The sequence below is a fragment of the Vanellus vanellus genome, assembly GCF_965231255.1.
Source record: "Vanellus vanellus genome assembly, chromosome: 3".
Taxonomy (NCBI): Eukaryota; Metazoa; Chordata; class Aves; order Charadriiformes; family Charadriidae; genus Vanellus; species Vanellus vanellus.
This window is the reverse complement of record NC_138907.1, coordinates 23,770,706-23,795,934: the sequence shown is the minus strand read 5'-3', so window position 1 is coordinate 23,795,934 and position 25,229 is coordinate 23,770,706. Positions and strand designations below refer to the sequence as shown.

The 25,229-nt window shown below is 46.6% G+C and overlaps 1 protein-coding gene across 1 annotated transcript in view; it reads left to right on the top strand.

Annotated features, from left to right (window-relative positions):
* Positions 1 to 1,763: 1,763 nt before the first annotated feature.
* Positions 1,764 to 25,229, top strand: part of TGFB2 (transforming growth factor beta 2) — a 65,465-nt gene continuing 41,999 nt past the window's right edge. The window contains exon 1 of the mRNA XM_082480169.1: positions 1,764 to 2,292. Within this exon, the coding sequence (XP_082336295.1) occupies positions 1,950 to 2,292 (343 nt within the window). The 5' untranslated portion in view covers positions 1,764 to 1,949. The remainder of the gene's footprint in view (positions 2,293 to 25,229) is intronic.

Sequence of the window (25,229 nt, the reverse complement as noted above, 5' to 3'; positions counted from 1 at the left end):
CGACAGGAGAGGAGACCTCGCAGAAGGAGCAAATCCTCCTCGGCTCTCATCCCCACCCTGCTCGGCGGGTAGCGCCGGTTGGCAAGCGGGCCGCTCGGCGGGGAGCCATGGGAATCGCCCAAATCCCACCTGGAAGTGACACCGGGGAGAGGAAGGCGAGGGGCAGCGCGAAGACCGACCACCCCCCGCTGAGGGTGCGGGGCAGATCCCCGCAGCCTTCAGCCGAAACGCACCCGAGGGGGCGCGTAATTCTTCCTCTACAGCGAGGCTGTATTACTTTCATAATAGGTGCAAGCAGCATTAAAGCCTTGTTTAAAAATAAAGAAATTAAAAAAATAAAATTAAAGGAAAGACATCTCCCCCCCGCCCCCCCCCCAGCCCTGGCAGGAGTCGCTTTTTCCTCTCGGCTCCCGGCTGCCAACCCTCTCTCGCCCTCCCCTCCCCGGGGGTTGAAGGCGGCGGCGGCGGCGGGGCCGCGGCCAGTCCCTCGCCGGCTGCGCGGAGCGGAATAAATAGGCGGGCGGCGGCGCGGCCGGCGGAGCCCTCCGCTCCCCGCGGCCCCTCCACGTCACTCCGCGGCGAGGCGAGCACGTGGGGCGGGGAGACCTTATAAATCTCCCTCTCCCCGCGCGGCCGTGATGTTATCTGCTGGCACCCGTCCGCTCCGCGCGGGGAGAGCCCAGGGGCCGGGGGCGGCAGCGGGCGGGGGGCGCCGGGCGGAGCGCTAGATCCGCCGGGAGCTGCGCGCCGCACCGCGCCACCGGGGGCAGCCCCAAGGCCGGCGGAGGGGGGGGGGGGGGGAAGGGAGGAGGAGGCCGAAGGCGAGGGGGGGGGGGTGGGGGGAGAGGAGAGGAGAGGCGCTGCGGGCGGCCGCTCCGCGCCTGCGATCGGCGGGGAAGGCTGTCGGGGCGGCGGCGGCGCTGCCTCGCTGAGTGCGGCGTGGGGTTGGCGTTTCGGAAGGAGGAGGAAGAGGAGGGAGCTGGAGAAAAAAAAAAAAAAAAAAAAGAAGAAGAGAAGAGAAGCGAGCTCTGCAGCGCGCAGCGGCCCGGGCGGGGGTGGGTCGGTGCATGCAGCGCGGGGCGCACGCAGCAGCCTGCGGGACGCGGCCGGACGCAGGAGCACCGCCGCCCCTCGCTGCCGCCACCGCCACCGCCGCGGGGGCTAAAGCGCTGCAGCCGCGGGGCAGCCGCCGCTGCCGCCTCCTCCTGCTGCTGCCGCCGCTCCGCCCGTGCGCGGGGGCCGGGGCTCGGCGCAGCCGGGCGCACACGTGCGCGCCTCTACCGGCGCCGCCGCGGGGGCTGAGCGCCGCCGCCGCCGCCGCCGGGCGCGGGGCGGTGCCGCTGCCGCTGACCGCCGGGAGCCGCCGGGCGCCGCGGGCGCACGGCGGGGCTCAGCGCCGCGCCGGCACCCTCTGCCCCGCCGGCTGCGGCAGCGCCCTGTAATACCCAGCGCTGCTTCTTCCCCCCCTCCTTCCCCCACCCCCCCCTCCCTTTTTTTTTTTTTTTTTCCCCCTCAATTTTTGGTTTTCTAGCCCGCTCCGCCAGCGCGCTTAGAACACTCTCTCTTCCATTTACTTGACCCGCAGGTTTGTTTGGCTGTTTGGGGGTTTTTCCTCTCTCTTTTTTTTTTTTTTTTTTTTTCCTCTCCGGCTCGCTCCACCCCCGACTTTTATCTGGTTGTAGCAACTTGCTTCTATTTTTTTTTTTTTCATTATTATTATTGGTATTTTTTTTTTCACTGACGCCTCCCGTGCGTTTTTCGATTGCAAGTCGCCCTTGCAGTCCGGTTTTTAACTGCATTTTGTCTGCAGATCTTCCCTTTGTTTGCACACATCCTCTTTTTTTATTTTTAATTTTTTAATTTTTCTTTTTTTTTTTTTTTTTAAAGTTGTTGTTGTTCGTTGTTAAAGTCACTCTTTTTTTGGGGGGCGCTGTATTTAAACACTTAAAATGCACTGCTATCTCCTGAGCGTGTTTCTCACCGTGGATCTGGCCACCGTGGCTTTCAGCCTGTCTACCTGCAGCACCCTCGACATGGATCAGTTTATGCGCAAGAGGATCGAGGCGATCCGGGGCCAGATCTTGAGCAAACTGAAGCTCACCAGCCCCCCGGACGAGTACCCCGAGCCCGAGGAGGTCCCCCCGGAGGTCATCTCCATCTACAACAGCACCAGGGACCTGCTGCAAGAGAAAGCCAACCACAGAGCCGCCACTTGCGAAAGGGAGAGGAGCGACGAGGAGTATTACGCCAAAGAAGTTTACAAAATAGACATGCAGCCTTTTTACCCTGAAAGTAAGTCCTCTGTGCTTGTGCATGTGTGTAATTTTGCCCCCGAGGCTTGGCAGTGCCCGGCGCCTTCAAATACCAGCTCCGTGCATCATCATCTGCCGCCTTTGCTCGGTTTGCTCTTATCCTCAGCATCTCTCCGGTGGTGACTTCTAGGGGTTCGTTTAGGTGGTGGGGTATACGTGTGGGTGGGTGGTTTGGGGGGGGGGGGGTGTCAGCTGTCCCCCTAGCCTCACCAGGCTTCCGACCCCCTTTGAAGTCACCCAGGAGTCCCTAAAGGTGCCTCCGCTTTTCTACCAGCGTGTACCTGAGCAATGCTCCCCCCCCCCCCCCCCCCCAGCCCCGCATCCCGCTCCCTCCCCAGCACTGGGTTTAGCTCCCCCACAGCCCCGTGTGCAGCCTCCAAAAAGAGCCAATATCTTTCCACTGCTGTTGTTTCCCTTGGAGTGTCTGGATCGGGCAGGTTTCCATCTCTCCATAACTGAAAAGAGAAGGAGGTTTTAAAAAAAAAAAAAAAAAAAAGTCACCAGCTCCTCTTCTGTCTGCGCCCCTCCAGAACATCGTCCCGCAGACCGCTCTTCAGATTGGTGCTCAGAGAGGACAGGGACATAGGCATCCTCCCTCCTCTTTCCCACTCTGACAAGCCTCCCGGTTCAGTTCGTGGGCGCTTTCATTCCAGGTACAGAAAAAGTTTTCCCTTCTGGGTAGCCTCGGTTCTTGGAACCTGTCTCAGCCCGTCTGCCTTTTGCTGTTTTTAACGACCTTCTGGTGATCCGCGCCACGTTTTGCACAAAAAGCAAAAAAAAAAAAAAAACGGGTAGAAAGGCTCTGTGCCGACCAAATCCACTTAGAATGATTAATAATCGTAACGGCGTGCCTTTCTGTTTGGGTAGTGAAGTTTAAGTGTATAAAAGAAGGAGGGGGGGGGGGAATAAAAGAAAGAAAAAGCACTGCACTGCCTTAAAAGAATCTAGATCGTCATCATACCAAGGAAAGTGAAATACCAGAAGCAGAAAATAACTTCACCGTTCGCATATCCAAAACTTCGTCCCTACTCTCTTCGTTTAGCTCGCTTTTCTCTCGCTTACCCTCCCCCGCCACTTGATGCCCTATATACTGGCTGTCTCTTTTTGAAAAGCGCGTACCTCTTGCTTACATAGATAATGCAGCCATCTTGGTAACTTTATCCTAGAGTTTCTAATTGCGTTTTCCCTTTATTTATTTTTAGTTTAGCAAGTTGTAGCTTTGGGGCTTGCTCCGTCTTGCATATGATAGTCCTAGGATGCCAGCCAAGGGATCCCAACCCCACGCTCGGTGCAGCTGCCTCCCTTTCTGCCTTTATTCTTAAATGACAGCATCAGGTACAGGACATCCTGGCAGTCAGAGCCGTTTTATTATTGTGATTATGGCACCATCCATAATAGCCCTGATAAATACACTCCACCCTTGTTATCCTCGGGGAAGAAATGCCTTTTTTTTTTTTTTTAAAAAAAAAAGTCTATTTGGAGCCAAGTGGGTATGAGCGGAGAGGTTCAGTGTAATTCATAGCCATAGCGAGAACACACAGGAATCACGCCCGTTTTCCACGTTGGTACACTGTAGTATTTTGCTGGTGGTTTTGGTGGAGGTCAGCACTTTGTTTTGAGACCTGGCGGATCATGCCCTGGGCAGAGGAATGAGCGCCCCTGGGCAAAAGTTAGGAAGACCGATAGCAGTGCCTTGGCTCGTGGAGTCGCCCCTGTAACAGGGAGTCTCTGGGAACTGTAGAATGCATCCATCCTGAGCACATCGCTCCTCTTTCCTCGCGTGAGCAAGCTACAAAGACCCGATAGTCCAAAATGTAGCCGCCTACTCTCCAGAAAATTAAAATATCTGGCGGGTGTGACTTGGACGGTGTTGACAAAAGAGGATCTATTTTTAAAGTGGTGTCAGAGGCCAGATTTGTACTGAAGTATCGATAGAGGTTTGGGAAGAGCGAAGGAGATTGCAGGTATCTACCAACAGAGTGCATCAGACGTTTGGGATCGGAGGGCCGGTTAGCGGCAGATCCAGTACTACTGTGCGAGGGCTGTCGCTAACATCAGAGTAAGTAGGTTAACTGTTTTTCCACTGCTCTCTAGTTATGCTGGATGGAGCGAACCTTTCCAAAAAAGACAGAAAGGAAGAAATCGCTCCACCATATTTTAAAGGCAGAAATTGAAAGCGCGGCTCTGGCGGCCACGGGCGCTTTTCCCCCAGATGTCTCGGAGTGAATTTTTTTAACTCTATGGTTTCTGCTGCGTCGGAGGGAGGCAGGAGGGAGAAGGGGATCAGTGTGAACGCGCTGGAGGTCAAAAGCCGCTGGAAGGAAGGCATGGGAAAGATCAGTGGTTCAGTTTTTACCACAAGTTGTTAGCGTTCAGTAACTGACTACAACCCAAGTATTACAAATATGCTCTAATTATACTCGTAGTCAGCAATATATCACTACAGATCGCTGATAGGTCTTTGTGGGGCATTTTGTAAAGTTCAGACTAAATATTTTTAGCAATGAGGAGATTTAAAAGGAAAACTATAAGAGATATTGTATATACCCTAAGGCATATTTTGTCTTAAATATTATCCTTGGCCAACTGTACTGTATAAATACAGTAAATATGAATAGAACTGGCAAGATGCCAATCTCCCGGGATGAATTTTAGTCAAGAAGGTATTTATGGGATATAAATAATACTGTGTCAACATTTAAAGAAGGGATCTGATTAGTTTTGAATTTATTCATATTAATCTTTTCACATGCTGTTAGTTTAAGGCTCAAAGTGAAGTTATGCTAAGGTTTACTGATAGTTTGCGCTGAGGAAGTGACAGTCCACCTGAGGTTAAAGACACATCGAGTCGGAATATATGCGGCAATTCAGCGAGTCGGGGAATGTCCGGACCCAAAAGCAACAGATGTGAAAAGGAGGGGCGGAAAAAAAATACTACAAAGAGGTTTGGAAAAAGCAAAAGGCTTTTGTCTGTCCAGCATGCCTGCCTGCGTTGTGCTCGCGACAGCGTGGATTAGGTACTGAAAGTCGGAATCTCTCCTGAGTCCAGCTGGCCGTCGGGAATTGAGTCGTTTTACGGAGCGGCTTAAAGAGGGAGGCGGGATATGGAAGCGGAGCACAACGTCAGAGAGAGCTCTTGCGAATTTTGTGCCTAGGTGAAGTTACCTGAGCAGCTGCTTAATACCGGTTTCCGTGAAAGCTGGATCACGTTAGGAGTTTATTGCTTACCAGTGCTTCCTTGGTTATCCAGGCCCTGATACTTAAGCTAGTTATTTATTTGAGGCTGGGCGCTAATCGCCGTCGCACTGATAATAAGCAGAAATTTAATGCCACCACAGTTAAGGACTGCAAATTGTAATACCCGTGCATAACTGGGATACTCCAGAAAAACGGGCAACGTGTATGCGGGGGCTGGGGCCCAATTCTGTCGTCTTCATTAGTGGCAATTTGTATCACAGTCAATTAGCTGGTCAGTACTGATGGCTTAAGGCTAACGCAGGTAAATTTTTAAGTTTTCCGCATTCTTGGAGATAGGTCTGTAAGTACTCGGAAATCACAGTTGTTCTGGGTTTGGGCCCGGTTTTGCCTGGATTTTAAACTACTTTAGTATGAAGGAGCCTCCGCAGGCTCCAGCCTGCACTGGGTGGTGAGAGGAGTCTTCTCAGGAGCTCCGTACCATGAATATTGCTTTACACAGACCGTCGTTCTGCTGAACGTTCGCCTCATGAAAGACAACATTATAAACTGGCTGGGCACAATGGCATGCTTCTACTTTATCAACAAGGACTCGATTTACCAGCAATTATACATATGTGGGCTCCTTGTCTTCAGGGTACCAGCATTACTCGTGCTCCGCGTCTGCCGGCACCGACCGCATCACTACAACGATGTTAGCGGCTGCGCAGCTCACGTGTGTTTGCATTTAGCAGAAGGCAGAACTTAATTAATCTTCCGGGATTTCCTGTGTTGTTAATGATACGGGAAGAGTCTCTGAAGGAATACCTTATTTTAAAACCTTCTAGCTATGCTGGCCCTATGGTCGTGCTCTGGAGCACCGCTGGTAGGAGGCATTTGCCAGTCTTACTCTCTGGTTTGCAGAGAGACCGGGAGAGGCTTCCCTGAGGAGAGAGGTGGGAGGAACAGTTCCGTGCTCATGAATGGCACTTGTTGCAGTCTTCCCAGCTGGTGATGAAGAAACCCAGGAAATTGCAAACAGCTTTAAAAAGGGGCAGGGTAATTTTCTGGATGGTAGTCCTCTACATACGAAGAGGGATAATAAAATAACATGCTCCGGTGCACTAACCAAGGGCAGCTGAAATCAAAGAGAACTCTCTTCTTCCACTCCTGCCCAGACGGCGCAGATGGTGGGGTGCACCACGCGTGTTTCCTGCCCGGCTTCTGAGTCACCAGCGACTTGCTGTAAGCAGGGTGCCAAGCTGGGAGGGGGGGAGGTCCACAAGCCAGTCTGGCGTGGTACATGGTCCATCCCTGCATTTCCTCCAGAGGATGAAGCCTACAGAAAAGCAAAACACCCATGACCCCCCTCTAACGCTGCAAGGTCAGAAAACCTGCAAGACAGAAACATGGGGCTATGTTCTCGAGTCCTTTCTGTAACCCTCCTTGGGTTTATCTCTGGTGTCTTTTATAGAGGCACTTTCACTCTAATTTGGTGAGTGAGGAGGTTAGATGTGCATCACCGCCTCTGCTGCTTCCGACCCCCCAGCCCCTTGGCACTGCGAATGTTTTGTAGTCCCAGAGACCTATCTGGAAACGTGCCCTTGTCTTCTGCTCACGGCTGGGGATGTGCGGGGAGTGCCCAGAGCTCATGCCGCTCTTGCTGGCTCCACTTAATTGCAGGGCTGGCTGCGAGTAGGTGATTGTGGAAAGAAAGCAGAGCGTCGTCTTCATTAGCTGCTGGTTTTAGCCTTGCTCTTCCTCGGTACGCTGGGTGAGAACAGTAGTGGTCGTCAGGATGGCTGAGTTGCTTCACAGTTACAACTTCCAGCGTTTTGCTGTCAGTGTGACATTCCTGCCTGCACTGGAGCTGGGCAAAAAAGATGAATGAGGGCTCCTGGCTGTCGTCTTTGGTGAGCTGCTTCAGCACGGTTCTGAAGCGTGCACGGAGCTTCACACACATGAATGGACTCATTAACATTAAGGCTCTGCGTATGCCTAATTAGCTACCTGAATTGGGGCCCGGTTTATGGCGCGTTTGCAGGGATGAACAAAGCCAGACAGTTCAAATCCTTCTCGCTGCGTTGAAATCTGTCATTTGGGCATTGGAGCCCAGTGAGAGGGAGATGCTTTACAGGATTTTTTAGAAAGGAGAGACTCTTCAGTACTCCCATGATCCTGAAAAAAAGGCCGACCCTCTTGGGCATCTGGCTTCTTTTGCCTTTGCAGTGTCTATGCTACACTGCTCCTGTATTACAGATAAAGAGAGGAACCCCAGGGTATGGTGACAAAACGAGTCATGAGTGAAAGACAAATGTTTCTGGTCCTGTTGTGAAACCACATGCTGCACATTTTCACGCAGGCAGTTCTTAGCTTGAGGATGATACGCTCCCCAGGTATTACTTAGTGTAATACTGTGTTACGGATATTTCTGCTGATTCGTTTAGACTAAAAAGTTTGGTTTGGTCATTTGCTTGGGGAAAGTTTGTGTCCTGCCTTCCACCCCCGGGCTGTTGCTTGTTTCCCTTTCAATCTGTGATGTGGACTAGTAGGTGCCTAGCTCCGGCATCACCGTCGGTTGGCTTCCTGTAGTGGTCTATCTGAAGCAGCTATGTTTCTTCTTAGCACAGCTCCCAAGCGCTTGTCCTCGCTGCCGTTCAGTGATTGCAGCTGGGCACCCGACTGTACAAGACATACAGCTGCAAGGTGTAGAGGACAAACTCAAAGATCTGTCTGCGACAAGAGGATGAGGAGGTGGGAAAAAAACCCAACAAACTGGTGTGAAGAGTTGTGTTTTATCTCCTTCCAGTGTGACCAGTTGTTTTTGAACTTGTGAATGACTCATGAGTCTGTTGAGTACTGTGGTTCTCTTAGCTCAAATGGCACGGGAGCGGCCCTGGACAAATGAAGTGCTAGACCTGGCTTCGTTAGACCTGTCTGGTGAGCAGGTTTATACTTGTTTTTGGTGCTCTGCAAGTTGGTCCAGAGTAGAGAAGTTGCCTCTTTGGGCAGCATAGCGTTCTGTAAACCAGCAAGGTTTTCCAAAGGGAACCACGCGGGAGCTCATGCGTGCTGCTTGGAGAGGTCCTGGCTCCTTGCAGAGGAGGTCAAGTGGGATGAGTTCAGGAGGCAGCACAGAGAGACTGCTCGTTCACGGTGGCAAGACGGGCTCCACTGAAATACATCTTGTGTTGCTGTTTGGGTTCTCTGGCATCCACATTTGGTTTTCAGGAAATGCTAGACCTCAGAGGCATCCCTGCAGCAGATTTAGGACTGAGGGTGTGGAGGGGATCTTTATAACATCTCTCCTTCATTCAGGTTTTAATTTGGGCAATGCGCGAGGGTTCCTTTTAATTTCATGGGTGATGCTCATTGACATATTCAGGATCTTCACTGCAGAGCTGAGCTTTTTCCCACTGAAACCCCCTTAGGGCAGGAGCCTCTTTTTGTTGTTAATATAAGACCTAGCACAGTGCGATGCTGACTTCAGGTTTTTATAAATAACGGTGAAAAATATAAATGATAAGTTGACCTCACAGCTGACCCTGCTTTGAGCTAGAGGTTGGACTAGATGTCCCTTCCAACATGAATCAACCTGTGATCCTCGTAATACAACATTTTAATACAAGAAAAACAATGCATTGTGTTTCAGCTTCCATAGGGTGGTCTTGATTCAAGTATCACCAAGTTTCTAAAGATGTGTTGTTTTCTGTCTGCCTCGGATCTGTGCCTCTGTTATAGCTTTCTTGCACCAAAATGTTCCTGTTCTTCTCTCCCTCTGCACACATTTTTCTTTCGCTTTTCTTGTGTGAATATTGCTTTTCAAACAAGCATGGTAAGTTGCATGAAAACAGACTACTGTGTTACGCTTCGGCAAAAGCTGTGGCATCGTTTTAGGTGAACCGAGGGGGGGGAAAAGGGAAATGTTGTGATACTGACCTTTCACTTTGCTCGTTTGGCTCCTTCCCACCGTATCTAACCCACGCAGCACTGACAAATACCGCATCTGTCTTGACAGGCGAGTTCACAAATAACCATTCATTCATAACTTGGAGCTGCTGTAAGACTCCTTATGGGTTGCTTAATCTGACAGTTGTGCGTTTGAGCAGAGACTTTGAAGAAAAGGCTTTGCAGAATGACCGTGAGTTCGGTCTGACTTTGTGAAAACTAGGAGGGAGGTCTTGCGTGAAAGGGGATACTGTACTTAAGTATATGTGTGCGTGTGTGCATGCGTGCACACACACGCGTGCATATATTTAAGAGCATTAAAACATCTGTTGTTGCCAAAGCCCAAATTGGAATGTTCTGGGAAAGATAATTTAATTTTTAGCTTCTGGATTCATTTCAGTGATGGTAATTTCAACACTTCCTGGGGAGAGTCTATCAGTGGTTATGTGCATCAAATGCAGCAGTAAATCTGTCATTCTTTCCATTTCAGTTTTTCAGGCTTACAACTTCGTTATTTTTCCCTGTTTGGCCGGTGTTAGTATCCAATGTTTTCCCTGGCTTCATCTCTTTTAAACCCCTGCCTTGAATTTTAAAAGGCCAGCTAAGCCTGTTGAAGTCCCTTCTCTAACTTGTTTTTGTTTACGTATAGCATTTGCAGTTCAGCAGCTAGCTCAGCTGAAGCAGGGACGGTAACTTATCTTTACCATCGCGATGACTGAAAGATAGGAATCGGAACATGTTGGTTTTCATTCCTTGGGGTCGGGGAAAAAAAAACCAAACCAACACCAACTCACAAAAAACCCCAACCCCATGGGTGGACTTTGTACTCAGGAGGCTGAAAACCTAATAGATCTTAGCAGCACTGACTCTTTTGAAGTGGTCAGAGAGTACCTAGCGATCTCATACTTGATGAAGGCTTCTGTGCAGTAATACTTAATCCTGTGCCCACAGTTGTGTTTACAGATGAGCTCCGATACCCCAAATTGAACAGAGAGTAATCCTTGCTTCTTTAAATGGGCGTTGTCCAATATGTATAAAATGACTTTTTGGGGCAGCTTTGGGCAAACGGTCATAAAGATCTTCTCTGGGACTGCCAAGATGTACACTGGGAAGGAGGACACCAGCAGAACTTTCCATCTTCCAGGTGACGTGTAAAAACGATGCAGGAAATTTACCCTCTTCAGATGCAGCAGCGGGTTGAAATAATGGCAGTAGTGGCTGGCAGACGTAGCCTGCTCGGGGCCTAGCGTTCACCAGAGCCTGTGGCAGGCTGCTCTTCCTTGTCCCACCTCTGCTTGGTCCCTGGGGTGGCCCAGGTTAGCAAAGCGGGGAGGTGTCTCTGCTCCCCCATGAATGTGACGATGGAGGGGCAGCTCTGCCCTTTGCATCGCAGATCCTGACCTTTGTGCTTCGAGGGTTTGATGCAGGAATCGATCCAGTTGACCGGATAATACCGAAACAGAGCACTTAATAAGTATCTAGTAAGCAAAATGTATGGATACCAGGAGTCAGGTCCACTGCCACGCACAGTACTGGCAGTTCATTTCTTCATCCACATGCCTGCAGAGGATATAGGGGAGGTTTGCCCTCGGGGAGGGATAAGTGGTGTATTGTGTTCTCCAACACGATAGGACGTTTTAAACTGCCTGGAGATGTGTTGGATCCACCGTCCTTGTGTTCTCATTCTCGCCCAATCTCTGAGAGATCCAGCCCAATTTTCTTGGCTGTTGCAGTTGGCTCTGGGCCTCCCTGGCAGAGCAAGGGCTGTGCGTGTCCTGTGCCAATCACTGCTCTATACTCAAATTTTTCCTGATGCACGCTTTGGAAGTGAAGTAGCCACATTTCAACATTGAGGTACGCTGAAAGATGTCTGTACGTTTCATTTGTTGTGCTTGTTGCGTGTTTACCTAGCATATAATGGCAGGCTATTGCAGCAGACATACGTGCGTCTTTAGGTTTGTGAGCGAGGAACAAGCTCCAGCTTTCTTGAAAATAAATCTGCTGTTCTGATCTGGTGGTGTGATAGGAACTGAGAGGCTCCCTGCCAGGGTATACAGTTTGGAAAGCAACGGAGCTAAGCGAGCAGCTTCGTCCCAGTTAGGATGGACTCGCAACAGATTGTTGGGGGTCTGAGCTGTCTCTCCCTCTTTGAATCTGGAGTCCCCCATCCCAGCTTGCATTTCTCCCTGATGCTAGGAGCCATGTATTTGGAAATTTCACATTCCCCTTGCTAATCGGGGAAGAAAAGAGCCCCAAAAGGATCTAGAAAAAGAGATCTTTATAAAGGTGGCCAGAGACTGAGTTACAACAATATCATGTGTCTGAAGGAACTTGCCTCCTTCCAAGTTGGAGTCCTATTATTTACCCACTTTATTGGGAGACTTAATTTTCTCTGGCTGGAAGTGTATTTGTTGAGGTAGAGTCTGGAAAGGAATCTGCCTCATGCACACTTGCCACAAGGCCAGCTATACATGTGATACAGTCAAACCTTTCCATTTTTCTGCCTTTTGAGAGTATGTTCCCCATATTAATGGCCCTGGTCCAAAGCCTGCTGAAAACACTGGAAGCCTTTCCATTGACTGCAAAAGTCTTTGGATAAGGTATTAAGGGCCGTTCCTTTGTTTCAGGGAAAGGCCACATCTTCAAGATATATTGGGATGTATTACTGTAATGTGGTGCTTTCCCTTTTGTTGAGTTGCCACTGGAGATGTTCTTCTGCATAAGGCTTTGCAAAGAAAAAAGAAAAAGTCACTTTTAAAAATAAACACCTTAGTAGCTTATTGATAGAAGCATTTGATGGCAGATGTCATCTGGGAACAGCATATGGCAGCAATATGGCAAGAACTGCAGAATGCAGAGAAGGAGGCATGAGTTCATGTCCTGTACTTCTTAGGTATTCCACACCTCACCCCGTCTAAAATAAATGACCATCTGACTGCAAAGGTCTTGGCAAATAAACATGCTATAATATATCTCTATCATCCTCCCTACAGCGAGTTTTTGTCTACAAGCTCATCACTCCACATCCAGAGGCTTCTTATAAACACGTGCAAAATCAGACCTCAGCGCCCAGAGCAGGGAAGAATCGCGAGGCTGTGAATAAGAATGTGGCAAATCCCTGTGCAGTGGACTGTAAAGAAAGGTCAGGGCTAAGCCAACAAGGTGTTTTTATGTTATCAGTAAAATCTCAAAAGTCAGTTCTGAATAGAGCCGGAGCCTGGCGAACAACTTCTGAAAGTCAATTTGCTGCATGATATATGCTGAGTTTACAAGCTGGAAAGCCACGTAGCTCGGGAACGGGAGCTGTGCTTATAGCATGAAGGTGCATGTGGTTTTACATAAAGCCTTTCTGACTCGATATGTCTCAAAGTGGCTCAGGACGTAATGACTTAACTTTTGAGGTATGTTTTTTGCATGGATGAAAAGTTGGAGCAATTTCATTTGAGTCAGTAAAGCCGCTCCAGATTTTTCTTGTGGTGTTGAAACCGGAGTCAGTGCCGTGGTTGTTTAGGCGAGCAGAACAGTCATGGTAGCTGGGGTTTTAAGCGGCACCTAAAGGAGTGATTACTTCGTAGCCTTTGAGAATCCCAGCCATTTATTCAGATAAAGCTTAAGTCAGGTAAATCTGCTTTGCTGATTATAAATGTCCCAAATGCTGTTTTGTATCATGTCTGTACTACTACTGCATACTTTACAAAGCCTGGGAGAACTCAACATCCACCACAGGTGGTTGGGGTTTCATTTGTTTTAAAAAAAAAAAAGCTTGGTTTATATTTTATCTGTGTGGTAGTTCCTCTGTCCTGTTGGGATGAGTTTTGATCCTAAGCCCTTTGATGTGGGATATGAAACAAACGACACCATGCTGTGTGGAGCAGTCGACACACTGGAGGGAAGGGATGCCATCCAGAGGGATGTGGACAGGCTTGAGAGGTGGGCCTGTGCAAACCTTATGAAATTCAACAATACCAAGTGCAAGATCCTGCATGTGGGTCAGGGCAGTCCCATGCATAGATACAGACTGGGCGGAGAATGGATCGAGAGCAGCCATGAAGAGAACGGCTTGGGGGTGTTGGTTGATGAGAAGCTCAACATGAGCTGGCAATGTGCACTCGCAGCTCAGAAAGCCAACTGCATCCTGGGCCGCATCAAAAGAAGCGTGGCCAGCAGGTCGAGGGAGGTGATTCTGTCCCTCTGCTCTGCTCTCGTGAGACCCCACCATCTCTGGGGCCCCCACCATAGGAAGGACATGGACAGGAAGAAGTAGGGCCACTAAGATGATCAGAGGGCTGGAGCATCTCCCCTATGAAGACAGACTGAGAGAGTTGAGGTTGTTCAGCCTGGAGAAGAGAAGACTCTGGGGAGACCTTATAGCAGCCTTCCAGACCCCCTTCCAGGGAGTCTACAGGAAAGATGGAGAGGGACTCTTTTTGTCAGGGAGTGTAGTGATAGGATGAGGGGTAACTGTTTAAAACTGAAAGAGGGTAGATTTATATTAGATATTCAGAAGAAGTTCTTTACTGTGAGGGTGGTGAGACACTGGAACAGGTTGCCCAGAGAAGCTGAGGATGCCCCATCCCTGGAAGTGTTTAAGTGCAGGTTGGATGGGACTTTGAGCAACCTGGTCTAGTGGGAGGTCTCCCTGTCCATGGCAGGGGGGTTGGACCTAGGTGATCTTTCAGGTCCCTTCCAACCCAAACCATTCTATGATTCTAATTTCTAGCATTTGAATCTGGTTTAAACCTTCAAAGACCCATTATCGAATTTGTGGGCCTTGTGTAGGCACCTGCATGAGAAGGAAGTGGTCTGGCTGAGAGCAAGCTAGCATGGCTGATGGAAGACCCTGCAGTGAGGCAGCCAGGAGCTCAGCATAGGCTGTTTTACCCAACTTTGAGTGTTTTTCAAATCCACAGACTGTGATCGAGACACAGCTCTTTCAAGTTTAATATGCTGTGCTCCTTGAGATACTTCCTAGCCTTTTCAGTTATTCTCACAGTTTCCCTCTGAAGCTCCTTGGCTTTACTCACATTTTCCCTCTGAAGCTCCCTGGCTTTGCTCACATACTCCTGAGGTTGTGGACAGCGGTGTTGGACACCGCATTTCAACAGTGGCTGTGCCATTATCAAGTACATGCATGTTGCAGACTCTGCTCTAATTCATTATTACACCATTTATGCGGCGAATTTCGGCAACAACTTTGCCAGGAGCTCTACAAGAAGTAAAAATTCTTACTTGGGTAATTATTCAGCAGGGTCCCCCCCTGCCCAAGTCCTTTTCAGAGGTGCTGACTCTCAGAATGGAGTCTCTTGCTCTCTAAGTGTGGTCTGGTTCCTCAGTCCCAGAGTTGTATTTTCATATTGATTCTACTGACATTTACGTCTTGATAACTCAAGATTCAAGTCACTGTATTCGTGATGCATCATCTTCATTATTTGTCACATCCGTATCGTTATTTCATCTGCAGTTGGTTAATAATGGTTTAGTTTCCTTTCAGGTGATGGATAAAAATATTGGATAGTAGAATACAGTAAAATGAGCCCTATGGGACCTTGTTAGAAGCTTGTCTCTCAATAATGGTTTCCTATCTGCCATTCTATTTTGAGTCTCATAAAAATACAAGGCTTTGATTGGTTTACTGCCTGGCCGTGTTGGTGTCCTGTTGTTCCTGTTTCCTAATGAAATCATTATGTAGCACCAGCTTAAGTGTCGTGCAGCTACCCAAGTACATTATATTAGAACAGTTGTTTTACCAACAGGACTGTCGGTCTCTCTCGCTAAGATCCTGGACCAGTGGGATCGCTTTTTCGAGAGCTGATGGTGGTGGTACTCCCTTAGTTCCTCTGAGCTGCTTTCCATTCCTGCGCTTTGCATATTTTTTTCTGGGATCAATATGAGGCTGAGTGTATATGTGAGATAGCGTGGGTTGCCCACTTTAGGCATTGTATGTTGGCAAATATGTTCTGCCTCAAATCCTTAAGATATTTTCCAGTGTTTGGGATTTACTGAAAGCCAGTTTTAGTAATTTAGATGGTTCCTTGGACAGCTCTTTAAAAAGTCTTGATGCAAGTTATCTGGTCTTGCTTGTTTTACAATATCTGCTTGTAGTGGCTATTGTTTTAAGACCTTCTGAGTAGCTGCTGGGGTAAAAAAAAAAATCATCTTTTCATCTTATGATTGCCTGGCTTTTTTATCTGCAAAACTGTATTTCATATTTCTGTATTATTATTTCAACAGGTTTTACCTTGTAATGGATGAATACCACTGTTAAGCTTCCTTAGTACTTCAGTACATCTCATCTTTAAGTTTCTTTGCCACGAAGCGGGTACGCCCGCTTGATTTTTCTCATGTTATCTGCAGTTCTTATTTTCCGACATACAGTAGTTCTCAGCAGCTCTTTTACTTTTGTTTGTAATCTATAGCTGCGTTTTTCAATTTTATCTTCTAATGGTTGTATTTGGTTTCTGTCACAGTTTTGTGACCTGAGCGGTCTTACTTGTTGATTGTGGAACTGTGTCGTTTCTACCTGTCCAGCAAACTAAACGCATGTCCATTATCCTTTCCAGTTTTCTGTGTAAACACTGCTGTCCAGTTGATTCAGTTCATCATTGTATGCATCTTTGTATGGCTGTCTCCTTCATAATGCTAAACCGGAATCAATTCTGGACTTCTTGATTTTGTGCAGAACATGAGATGATCACTTCTACCTAAGCTATGAATCTTTCCTGTCACATCTGGGTAACCAAAACACCTTGGTTCCATCTTCCAAGTAAACTGGTGCCTACATCTGGCTTGTTGAAGTGCCAGGGGCATAAATAAGGGGTCTTCAGAAACCAGCTGATCAGAGAGTTACCATATCTCAGCAGGCACCAGGTATAAAGGCTTGGCCCGACAGACTTGGTTGCCCTTGTGCTGACTGGAGCGGTGCCACCCACAGCTCCCAACTGCAGAGGAGGAAGTAGGTGGTGATGGGTTATCTAGTGCTCGTACAGGTGGCAGCTCTTCCCTGAGGGAAGCAAGGGGCCAGACACTCCAGCTGTGATGGTAGTTCTGCTACCAGAAACCATAATTTTGGAAGGCAAATGAAGTTTTTGGCTTTCTTTTCCATGTTCAATAGCACAAAACATGGGAGACCTCCAAGTCAGTGACTCAGTGACTGTTGCAAAGTAGTTAATGGAGGTGTTCTTCCTACCCAACCCAGAGGTATGAGCCCTGAACCTGTCAAGAAATTTCACGTGTTTGGAAAATAGTGGAGGGTACAGTGGATCATAATTCATCCTAGTAATTGGGACATAGTAAAAGGACCTTGGAATTAGGAATATCTGTACCTAAATAGCAAGAGTTGATACTGTTGTTGAGTCCATCCTCTTAACACTAAAGTGGAGCTAAGTCTAGCAAGCATCTTCAGGGAACAGACTGGTTTTGACAAGTTACTGTATAAAAGAGAATGACCAGATATTCAACGTTAATCTTCTCTCTGACAGCTGTGATTTAATAGCCTGATTTGGGGCTGCTTGTACGTGAAGCTCTGCAGATGAGCTCCTCCAAGCTTTGTTGTGCTGTACTGTTTATTCCGCAGCTCCTAATCCATCCACGTCCACCTCTGTAGTAGTCTCTGGGCTCAGTGAGCGGCCACATTTCCCATGCAGTCCATGAGGTGTTTTAGGGATCTTCCAAAATGAGCTGCCTGGGAGCTTCTTCAGCCAGTTGGGATGAAAAGTAGAGGAAGGAGTTGAAAGCTGAGCACCTCCAGAGGGGCAGGCAGGTGTGTGTTTCCTGTGGGCAGGCAGCTACTGGCACTGAATTCGACTGGCTGGAGGGTTTTCCCTCAGAGAGGTTTACAATCTCTGTGCTTTTCTGTTCCTGATTTACGCTGGACCAGGGTGTAAATCATTTTAATTGTAATTACTGTTACGAAGCGGGAAAGATTGCACGATTTTTATGTGGTTAAAAACTTTCACTTCCCTCTGTCTCTAACATTCATCTATTACCCGCTGTCTTTATCGTAATCATTTAAAGATGTGGTGCCTGTGCTTTGAGTCTGTGAATCTCGACTTCTCTGCAACGCAAAAAAAAGTACAGTTTTCTTTTGCTCTTTTGCTTCTCCTTCTCTGTTACACTTTTATTTCTTGTATAATTCCTTTTTGTTCTTTTTTTTTTTTTTTTGTCCCCAGAGTGAAAGTGTTGGACGATCCAACCTGCTTTTCTTGAAAATGACTTGCTTTCATTTCCTCCTCCAGCCAGGGAATAGTTTGGAAAGGCTGTTCTCTGGACCCTTGGCCGAGCGGGAGAAGGCAGCCAGGCGCGCTGCTTGCCAGGGGAACAGGAGCGCTTCCTGGCAGAGGTGGGGCGAGAGGAACACAGCCTGTGCCGTGGGACTCGCTTTCATCTCCTCCACTCTCTGCAAGGCACTCCTGAAATTTCCTGACCGCTTTTTAAATCTTCCAGTTAGAATAGCTGAGCAGTGAGGCCCACTCTTTTTTTTTTTTTTTTTTTTTTTTTAAAAAAAAAGGAGGAGGAGAGCGCAACTTGTTCTTATAAATAGCAATAGATGAAAAATACTAATCTGTGCTGGGCAATCCAGCGCAAGTTTCTCTGTGCGCGATTTTGAATACCCAGTAAGGGAGGATGGGTGCTCCCACGTGCCTGGCCACCATCGTTATAACCTTGTACGAGTCCCCTTTTTGTATAATTGTCCACATATGATTCTTCTGTTAAGAATAAGATCTAGGTCTATGGTTTATCCTGTTCCATTATGTTTAGCATATTTAAGGGTGGATGCACGCTGTAATGTTCTGATTCCCGTACCCTTTTTTTTCTTTCTTTTTCAAAGTTCTGGGTAGACTTGTGGGTTTTGTCTTGGAGCCCTGAGCATTGCAGAGTGCCTGAGACCTGTTGCTGAGGTGAAGTGTTGGGCAGGAGGAGTGCTTCACCATTGCATTCTGGCTTTGGGGACCTGCAGACAAGTTGCTGTCAGCAACACTGCAGCTGCTTTACTTCGTGGAGTATTCTTTGAAATGAAACTATGCAAGTTTCCTGGTAAAACCTAATTAAACTTAATTCCTTGGTCTCCATTGTTGGGAAATACACAAGTGAGAAGACTTCTCTTCTAAGCCTCCAAGATGTCTGGAAGCGTCTATCTTCTTTCATGGTTTCACCACAGACATGTTTCAGAAGAGGTCCCGGTGTGAAAATGACTCCTGTGGAGAATACTTTCTGTTATTTGCCTCCAAGTCTGACATGCCTAAACCTGTCACTGTTCTCTTGTCTTCTTCGTGAGGCATTTCAGAGATATCTGGAGATGCCATGGATTCTCATGCCACCTTCGTAAGTGATATATTTCTCTGTATCTGTACTGGTTCCGGTTTTCCCATGAACCTTGAGTGAAGTCAGCAAATGATGAGGGGTTCCTGGCTTGACCTAAAGTCACAACTGACAGAACCGCCGGTGACAAAAGGTAACTCATCTGAGGAGCTGATTGCTACATTTGCATCAACAGGGATGGGAAACCTCAAAGCAGTACAAATCCTCAGTGTCACGATGAAACTTCTCTCATCCTCCCATGCAGTTTTCCAAGGTGGAAGAAACAATTTGGTCTACATATGGAAGAGGCTTTGTTGTATCTGCTTTTGTGAAAGTCTGGGGATGGTGACGCGAGCTTTACAAGATTCTAGTTTGGATTTTTGTAATTCGTGCTCCTCAGGTTGGATGCAAAAGTTGCCGGTGGCTGACTTGGCTAAAAGAAGCCAATAATGCCAAAAGCAAATACATGGCAAATGGCATTTGCTCCTTCAGAGTCTTTCTGGTAAGATTTCATGTTTCTGACTGGAAGATGGAAAGCCTATGGGAGCCTGGGATGCTTCTGCCTTAGAGATTTTGTTAACCTCAAGTAAATACCAAAATATCCATCTTAGTTTCAGTGTTATGAGGCAGTGGTACTGGTTTTGGGTACTGACAGCTAAGCAGGTAGGCATGAGCGCTCTTAGTTCAAAGGCAGTGGCAGCTGCTCTGTGTTGTTTCTAATTTTTTCATCACTTTTGACAAGGAACTTTAAACTTTTATTGATGTCACCAAAGTAAAAAAAAAAATCTACGTGAAAGCAGTCTTGTTCTTCTGTGCTGGAAAGATGGAAAAAAGAGTAAGAAGTTCACTCTCAGTATTCCACACCCCCCCACCCCCCCACCCCGCTTCGTCTTATTGAGAGGTGCTAAAACAGCCATGGGTAGGAAGAGTCCAGCTGGGGAGGCTGTAACTGCCCGCGTGTAGTGAGTCAGGGCTCTCCGCAGCTCGAGTAACAGAGATCCTTTTCTTTGCTCCCATTCTGGTCCTGCTAGCACATCAGCCAACTTTCACCCCGTATTGCAGCTGCTGACAGAGAGGTTTTCTGATGTGTGGAGCCAAGGGCCAACCACAATTTGTCCATGTATTTACAGGGATCATTTCACTCCCGTAGAAGCGTGGCCAAATATTTCTTGATAGAAACATGCTGCATCCATCTAACAACACTATCCAGTTGAGGCAAAGTGAAGAATGCCGCAATATTTGTGTTAACAGTAGTTGCTCAAACCCCAGTGAGAGATCAGGACCCTGTTGCGTGAGGCGCTGTTGATCTCGCAGTACTTTTCCCAGCCCTACGGACCTTCCCGTCTAAACCGACACGTCAGATAATGATGCTCTGTGGTATAATCGGTTCCACTGCAAGAGGCGTGTGTGCTCAAAACCAGAGACTTTCACGTGATCTTAAATATTTCTTCGTGTGATAGTGTTCATCATCTTGCGGCTGCGCTAGTCCAGCACACTTATCTAGGAAGCGATCGTACATGAGAAATGGAGAAGCTTCATGTGTCATTCAGTGCTACTGGTGTTTTTTTTTGTTTTGTTTGTTTTGTTTTTTTTTTTTTTTTTTTCAGGGCCAGACATTAATCTTGGCCTTACAGCCCCAATAACTATTATTTCTCATCAGCAGCATGGTGAGTCTGAAAAGAGAAATTGGAGTCAAGAGGATATTTTCCCAGAAGATTACAACAGTTATAATGGAGGTCAAACTTTTGGCTTCAGCTATTGGACTGTTTCGCTTTAAGCTTGAAATGCACATCAGTGAAAGCAGCAAGTTCAAAGTTTAGCATGAAATAATGCCAAAGACTAAGGAGAAAAAAAAAAAAAGCATATCGTAGCGATTTTACTAAAACTTTGCCATCACTCTTCACACTGAATGTAACTTTTCAAGCAATGTAAGAAGCAATCCCAAGATAGTGAATCACCAGTGAAGGAAAGCACTGTACAACGTAGCATCCTAGTTTGGGGAATTCAAGACCAGGGGATGGACTATCAGTTATAATTATTTACTGTGTTGTTATAAGCATGAACTTGATATTAATACCACGGAAAATCTGCTTCTTAAACTTGCATTATTACACACTTCAAATATCCTGGTATAAATTCTTTTGACACAAGGCGTATCACTTTAACTTAAGTAGTTGTTACAGTTTATTAGCTGGTTGCAGGATAGTTGCAGCAGACTACCCGGGAAACCCAACGCTTCGAAGAAACATTGTTAAATTTTGTTAAAGTTAATCGGTCTGTATGTCTGTAATTAAGGGTGTGTAGAAATCATTCCCACAGGAAGGATTTGGCTGGAGGGCAGGTCTGCCAGTGTTGGTAGAGCTCACGTGTTGGTCTGCACCCTCTGGGACCTGACCTAATGACATACGTTCCGGAATTCCGTTGTATAAATATACCTGAGGTGTATATGTATCAGGAGATGTATTCATAAAGCTCGTTGGGGAATGTGAGCTTTTTCGCCAGCGGCCGGTTATCACAGAAGAAACATGGAGGTGGAGGGACTTCAAGAGGTTCCTCCGTTGGTCCTGCATTAGAATAGGGTGTAGACTGTAGCTAGGATAGTCCGGATAGTATTTGTGTAGCCTTTTCTTAAAGGCTTCCAGTCACCACCACAGCCTCCCTGTGCAAGCTATTCTAGTGCATCATCATAACCCTGGATGTCTAAAGGTTTTCGTGATATCTAGCACAAACCTTCTGTTTTGCAACTCAGAACTGTTCATGATGGACATGGAAAATGGCTCATTCACCTGCTTTTTGTGGCAGCTGTTTGCATACCTGAAGGCTGTTTTTATGTAACACCTACAGTAGTCTCTTTTGGCTGAGCAACCCAAATTTACTTGTTAGTCCATGTTTTATAGCGCTGTAGTAATATCATTCCTCTGCTGCACCTAGTTGGGTAGTTGCTTCTATTTTAACTAGGAACCACTGATAACTGGTTTCTCAGGGCAATCTTCCAGTCTTGCAGCCTACCTACTGTATTTTTTTGTCTAGATCATATCTCCCTCTTTTGCCGATGGGTGTGTCAGTGTCCAAACTTACTGAAGTCAAGATAAATGTCATCTCCTCTATTTGCAAAGCTTGTTATCCAGTCCTGGAGGCACTTCAGATTGTTTGGACGCTAATTGCTTCTGACAAGTCCATGTGAGCTGTTATTCAACTCCTTATTTTCTTCCAGGTGCTAACAAATAGTTTGTTTGAATATTTTTCCACTCTTGTTTTGTCTTTAATTCCTCATTACTTCGTATTCCCCTCGCTCTCCTTTTTTTTTTTTTTTTAATAGATAGCATAGATTGTTCTATTCCAACCTTCTGGTACTACGTACTTGACACTATATTTAAAACTGCCTTTTCTTATATGTAGGTGTTACTGTTAGTAGAAGCAATGAGGAAAAGTCAAGTAGGTAAGGAGTAATGTGTTAATTTGTGGCAGATCTTTTCAAAAGTTTAGGTAAGTGGAGAAAAACGTGCAGGTGTCCACAATCCTTTGCATCCAAGGCTGTGCGTTAGACCTTAGATAAGAAAGGTAGAGGAGTGGAGAGAGGGCCTGAATGCATTTGTGCCTGTGTCTCTGCTTCTAATCATGGTCTGTGTCTGGGTTTTTTTACATTGTGCTGTGGCCCTTGTTCACCAACTGGTCAATTAATGGTTTGTTGCTACCTGCTTGGAGAAGTGAGGCAGACCTTGGGAATCCCTTCTGTCGAATTATATGGCCATCAGCAAACTGAGGTGCTGGCTGCGTGTGAAAGTCACTTGTCAAATTTGAACGGTGTCGCGATCATACCCTTTTTTGTTTTAAACATCAATCCAAGGGATGATGAGTAGAATTCCATAGTGTCTTTTACTCAGGGGTCTCCACAAATGCCTACAGGGGGCTCTCAAATGAGAATAAGAGAGCTCAGCTCTGACGCTCCCCATCTCGCATTATTGTTTCTCCTTTTTTCAGATGGAATTAGGATTTGATACCCTTTCAAAAACTGGAAGCTATCAAAAGAATGCAGAAATAACTTCTGAGCATTTTCTCTCAGGCCTCTATTTTGAAATAAGCAAATGAATTAGGAAGAAACTTTTTCATACTCTTTTCAAGAAATCAAAACAAAGCCGTGTCATCTTTCTGACTGAGTGTACAGCATTGGCTAGGTTTGCTATTCCAGAGCATACAGTTGATATTTATGAGAAACATAATAGTCTGGGTTCTTTGTGCTTTGTTTCTTTGGGTAGAGACTATTCGAGTTGCATGCCAGCACAGTACCTGGCCCAGGTCTCGAGGGCAGTGGCGCTTCATCTCCTCCGATTATTAGTGATTTCCGAGCATCGTTTTTTCCAGTGGCTATATTTGAATCCCACGGATTATGTTACTTTGCACATCAGCTCAACTTTCTTACCTTTCCTCTCTCTCCCCTTCGGCCTCAAGTCTCAGTGGCTCCCCTGCTGCATCCAGGTGTCCTTCCCTCCACCCTTGGGGTAGCTGGCAAGGGGGAAGGGGGCATTATGTGTTTGCAGTGCCACACTTTAACCGGAGATGTGGTTCATCATAAGTAGGTGCTGTTCAGCTAATCACTGGATTAGCACTTTACTTCATTTTCAAAATAAATTACCATTTTTTCATGAACTGGCTCCTTAGCTGCCAAAACTTCAAGCAGTTGTGCCCACTGCAGGGGGAACTGCCCCGGTTTATTCCAGCTGAGCTGGGCACGGAGTCTGCTTCTGATGTGCTTGCATTGTATTTCTTTTAATTCCTTTTTGAAGTCAACTGCAAAGTTTTAATATTTATAAGTGGCAAATCTGGAGGGTAGGTGTGCCATATTTAATCTCCCCCAAACTTTTTGGTGTATCTATGTGAGAAGACACTGATTACTCCTTCCTTCTCGACGGTATAGTTAAGAGCTCAGCTACATACATGGTGGGGTACAAGATGAGGTTACAAAGGATCTGTTGGCAAGTGGTCTGTTTCCCCACCATTGCTGGTGTGTCATTTTCCATTTATTCTACTTCTAAAGGCCAGGTGTAAAAGGTTTTGGAAGTTGCCATTTGCGCTACTTTTAGAGGCCACCTGGGTTATTGGTTTAAAATAGACACTTAACTGCCAGCTAGAGTTAGGTGAAATATGGAACCGTGTCAAACCAAATAGAAAACTACACTGAATATCACAGTCTGAAAAGATGCTACTTTTTTTTTTTTTTTTTTTTTGCGGGCGGTGTCAGTTCTTCACTTTACTTTTTCTGGTCCACTCAGTTGTCTTCTCAGTTTTTATCATCCTGAGGCCAGGAGTGCCTAAAAAAGTAATGCAGCAGTTCCATAACCTCTCTTGGTGAGCAAGGTAATGATATTACTGCCCTAAAAATTGCTGTCGCTTTTGATGATTATATGCTTCAGATATCTCCGCATGGTTGAGTTTTGACCTATTCCATTACTTTTCACATAGGTATTTGTTGTCTGTCATCAGACTCTGGAGCTGCTAGGTCTCCTTGCTTAGCTCTGACATCTCCATTTTGACACTATCCTGATGGAAACAGACGTCCAGCACTGAAAGGAAGTCTGTGTCTGTGTGTGTGTGTGATCCCAGTACACTTCTGCAATACAAGACTTATTTTCACCTTTTCTTGCCGTCTGAGAGCCCATTATTTTTGCTGCAGTGTTGCAGTGAGAACTCATCTATCTGCCATACACTGTCAGCCCTTGTTGTCTTGCCATGCCCTTGCACTTGACCCAGGGTTTTTTTTATTATTTTCTCAGTCATTTTAATATTTGTGATTACTTTTCATTGTGGTTTCATGGCTTCTAAGTTCCAGTAATGCTTTTGTGTATGTAAAATAACCTATTGTTGTGCAAATTTGAAAATGGCAAATATTTGTTCTTTGTTGCTTGGCATGACAATGGGGTGGTTAGCTGGTGTCCCATACTTCTCATTTGAATGTGTGATCCTGTAGTGTTATAGTACCTGTGTATCAAATATACAAAGCAAGGAAAAAGGCATCACCTCCTCGTTACAGACGTAATTTGTGTGTGCATTTTGAAGGCACCTTCATTGGGATTTCTGAAGTTCCACCTCTGAAGTGTGGAGCTTTTCCTTTTGATAGTAGGTCAGCCTTGGGTTGGGTAGAGCTAGAGTAGTCCTGAAGCATACTGTGTTTTGTGTAAACATGTACGATATTTCACTGTCACGTGCTCTTTTGAACCAGTGTTTAGAAGGACTCTGATATGCAACCAGTACTTCAAACCGAACATCCAACTCAACAACAAACTCTCTGGACAATTCCCTGTTTCACAACCTGCTTTCTAGCATGATCTTCCCTTTGAATGTAGTTCTCAAGAAGTTTAAGTTTGCTGTGTAATTTGTGCCAGTGTCATACGACTAAAGCAGCGGAGGCTATTTCTGGAGCCCTACTTCTGTAGGCACAGGTCAGCTGAATACCTGCAGAGCCCCACCAGTAGGAAGTATGACTAATAATGCATGTAGAGC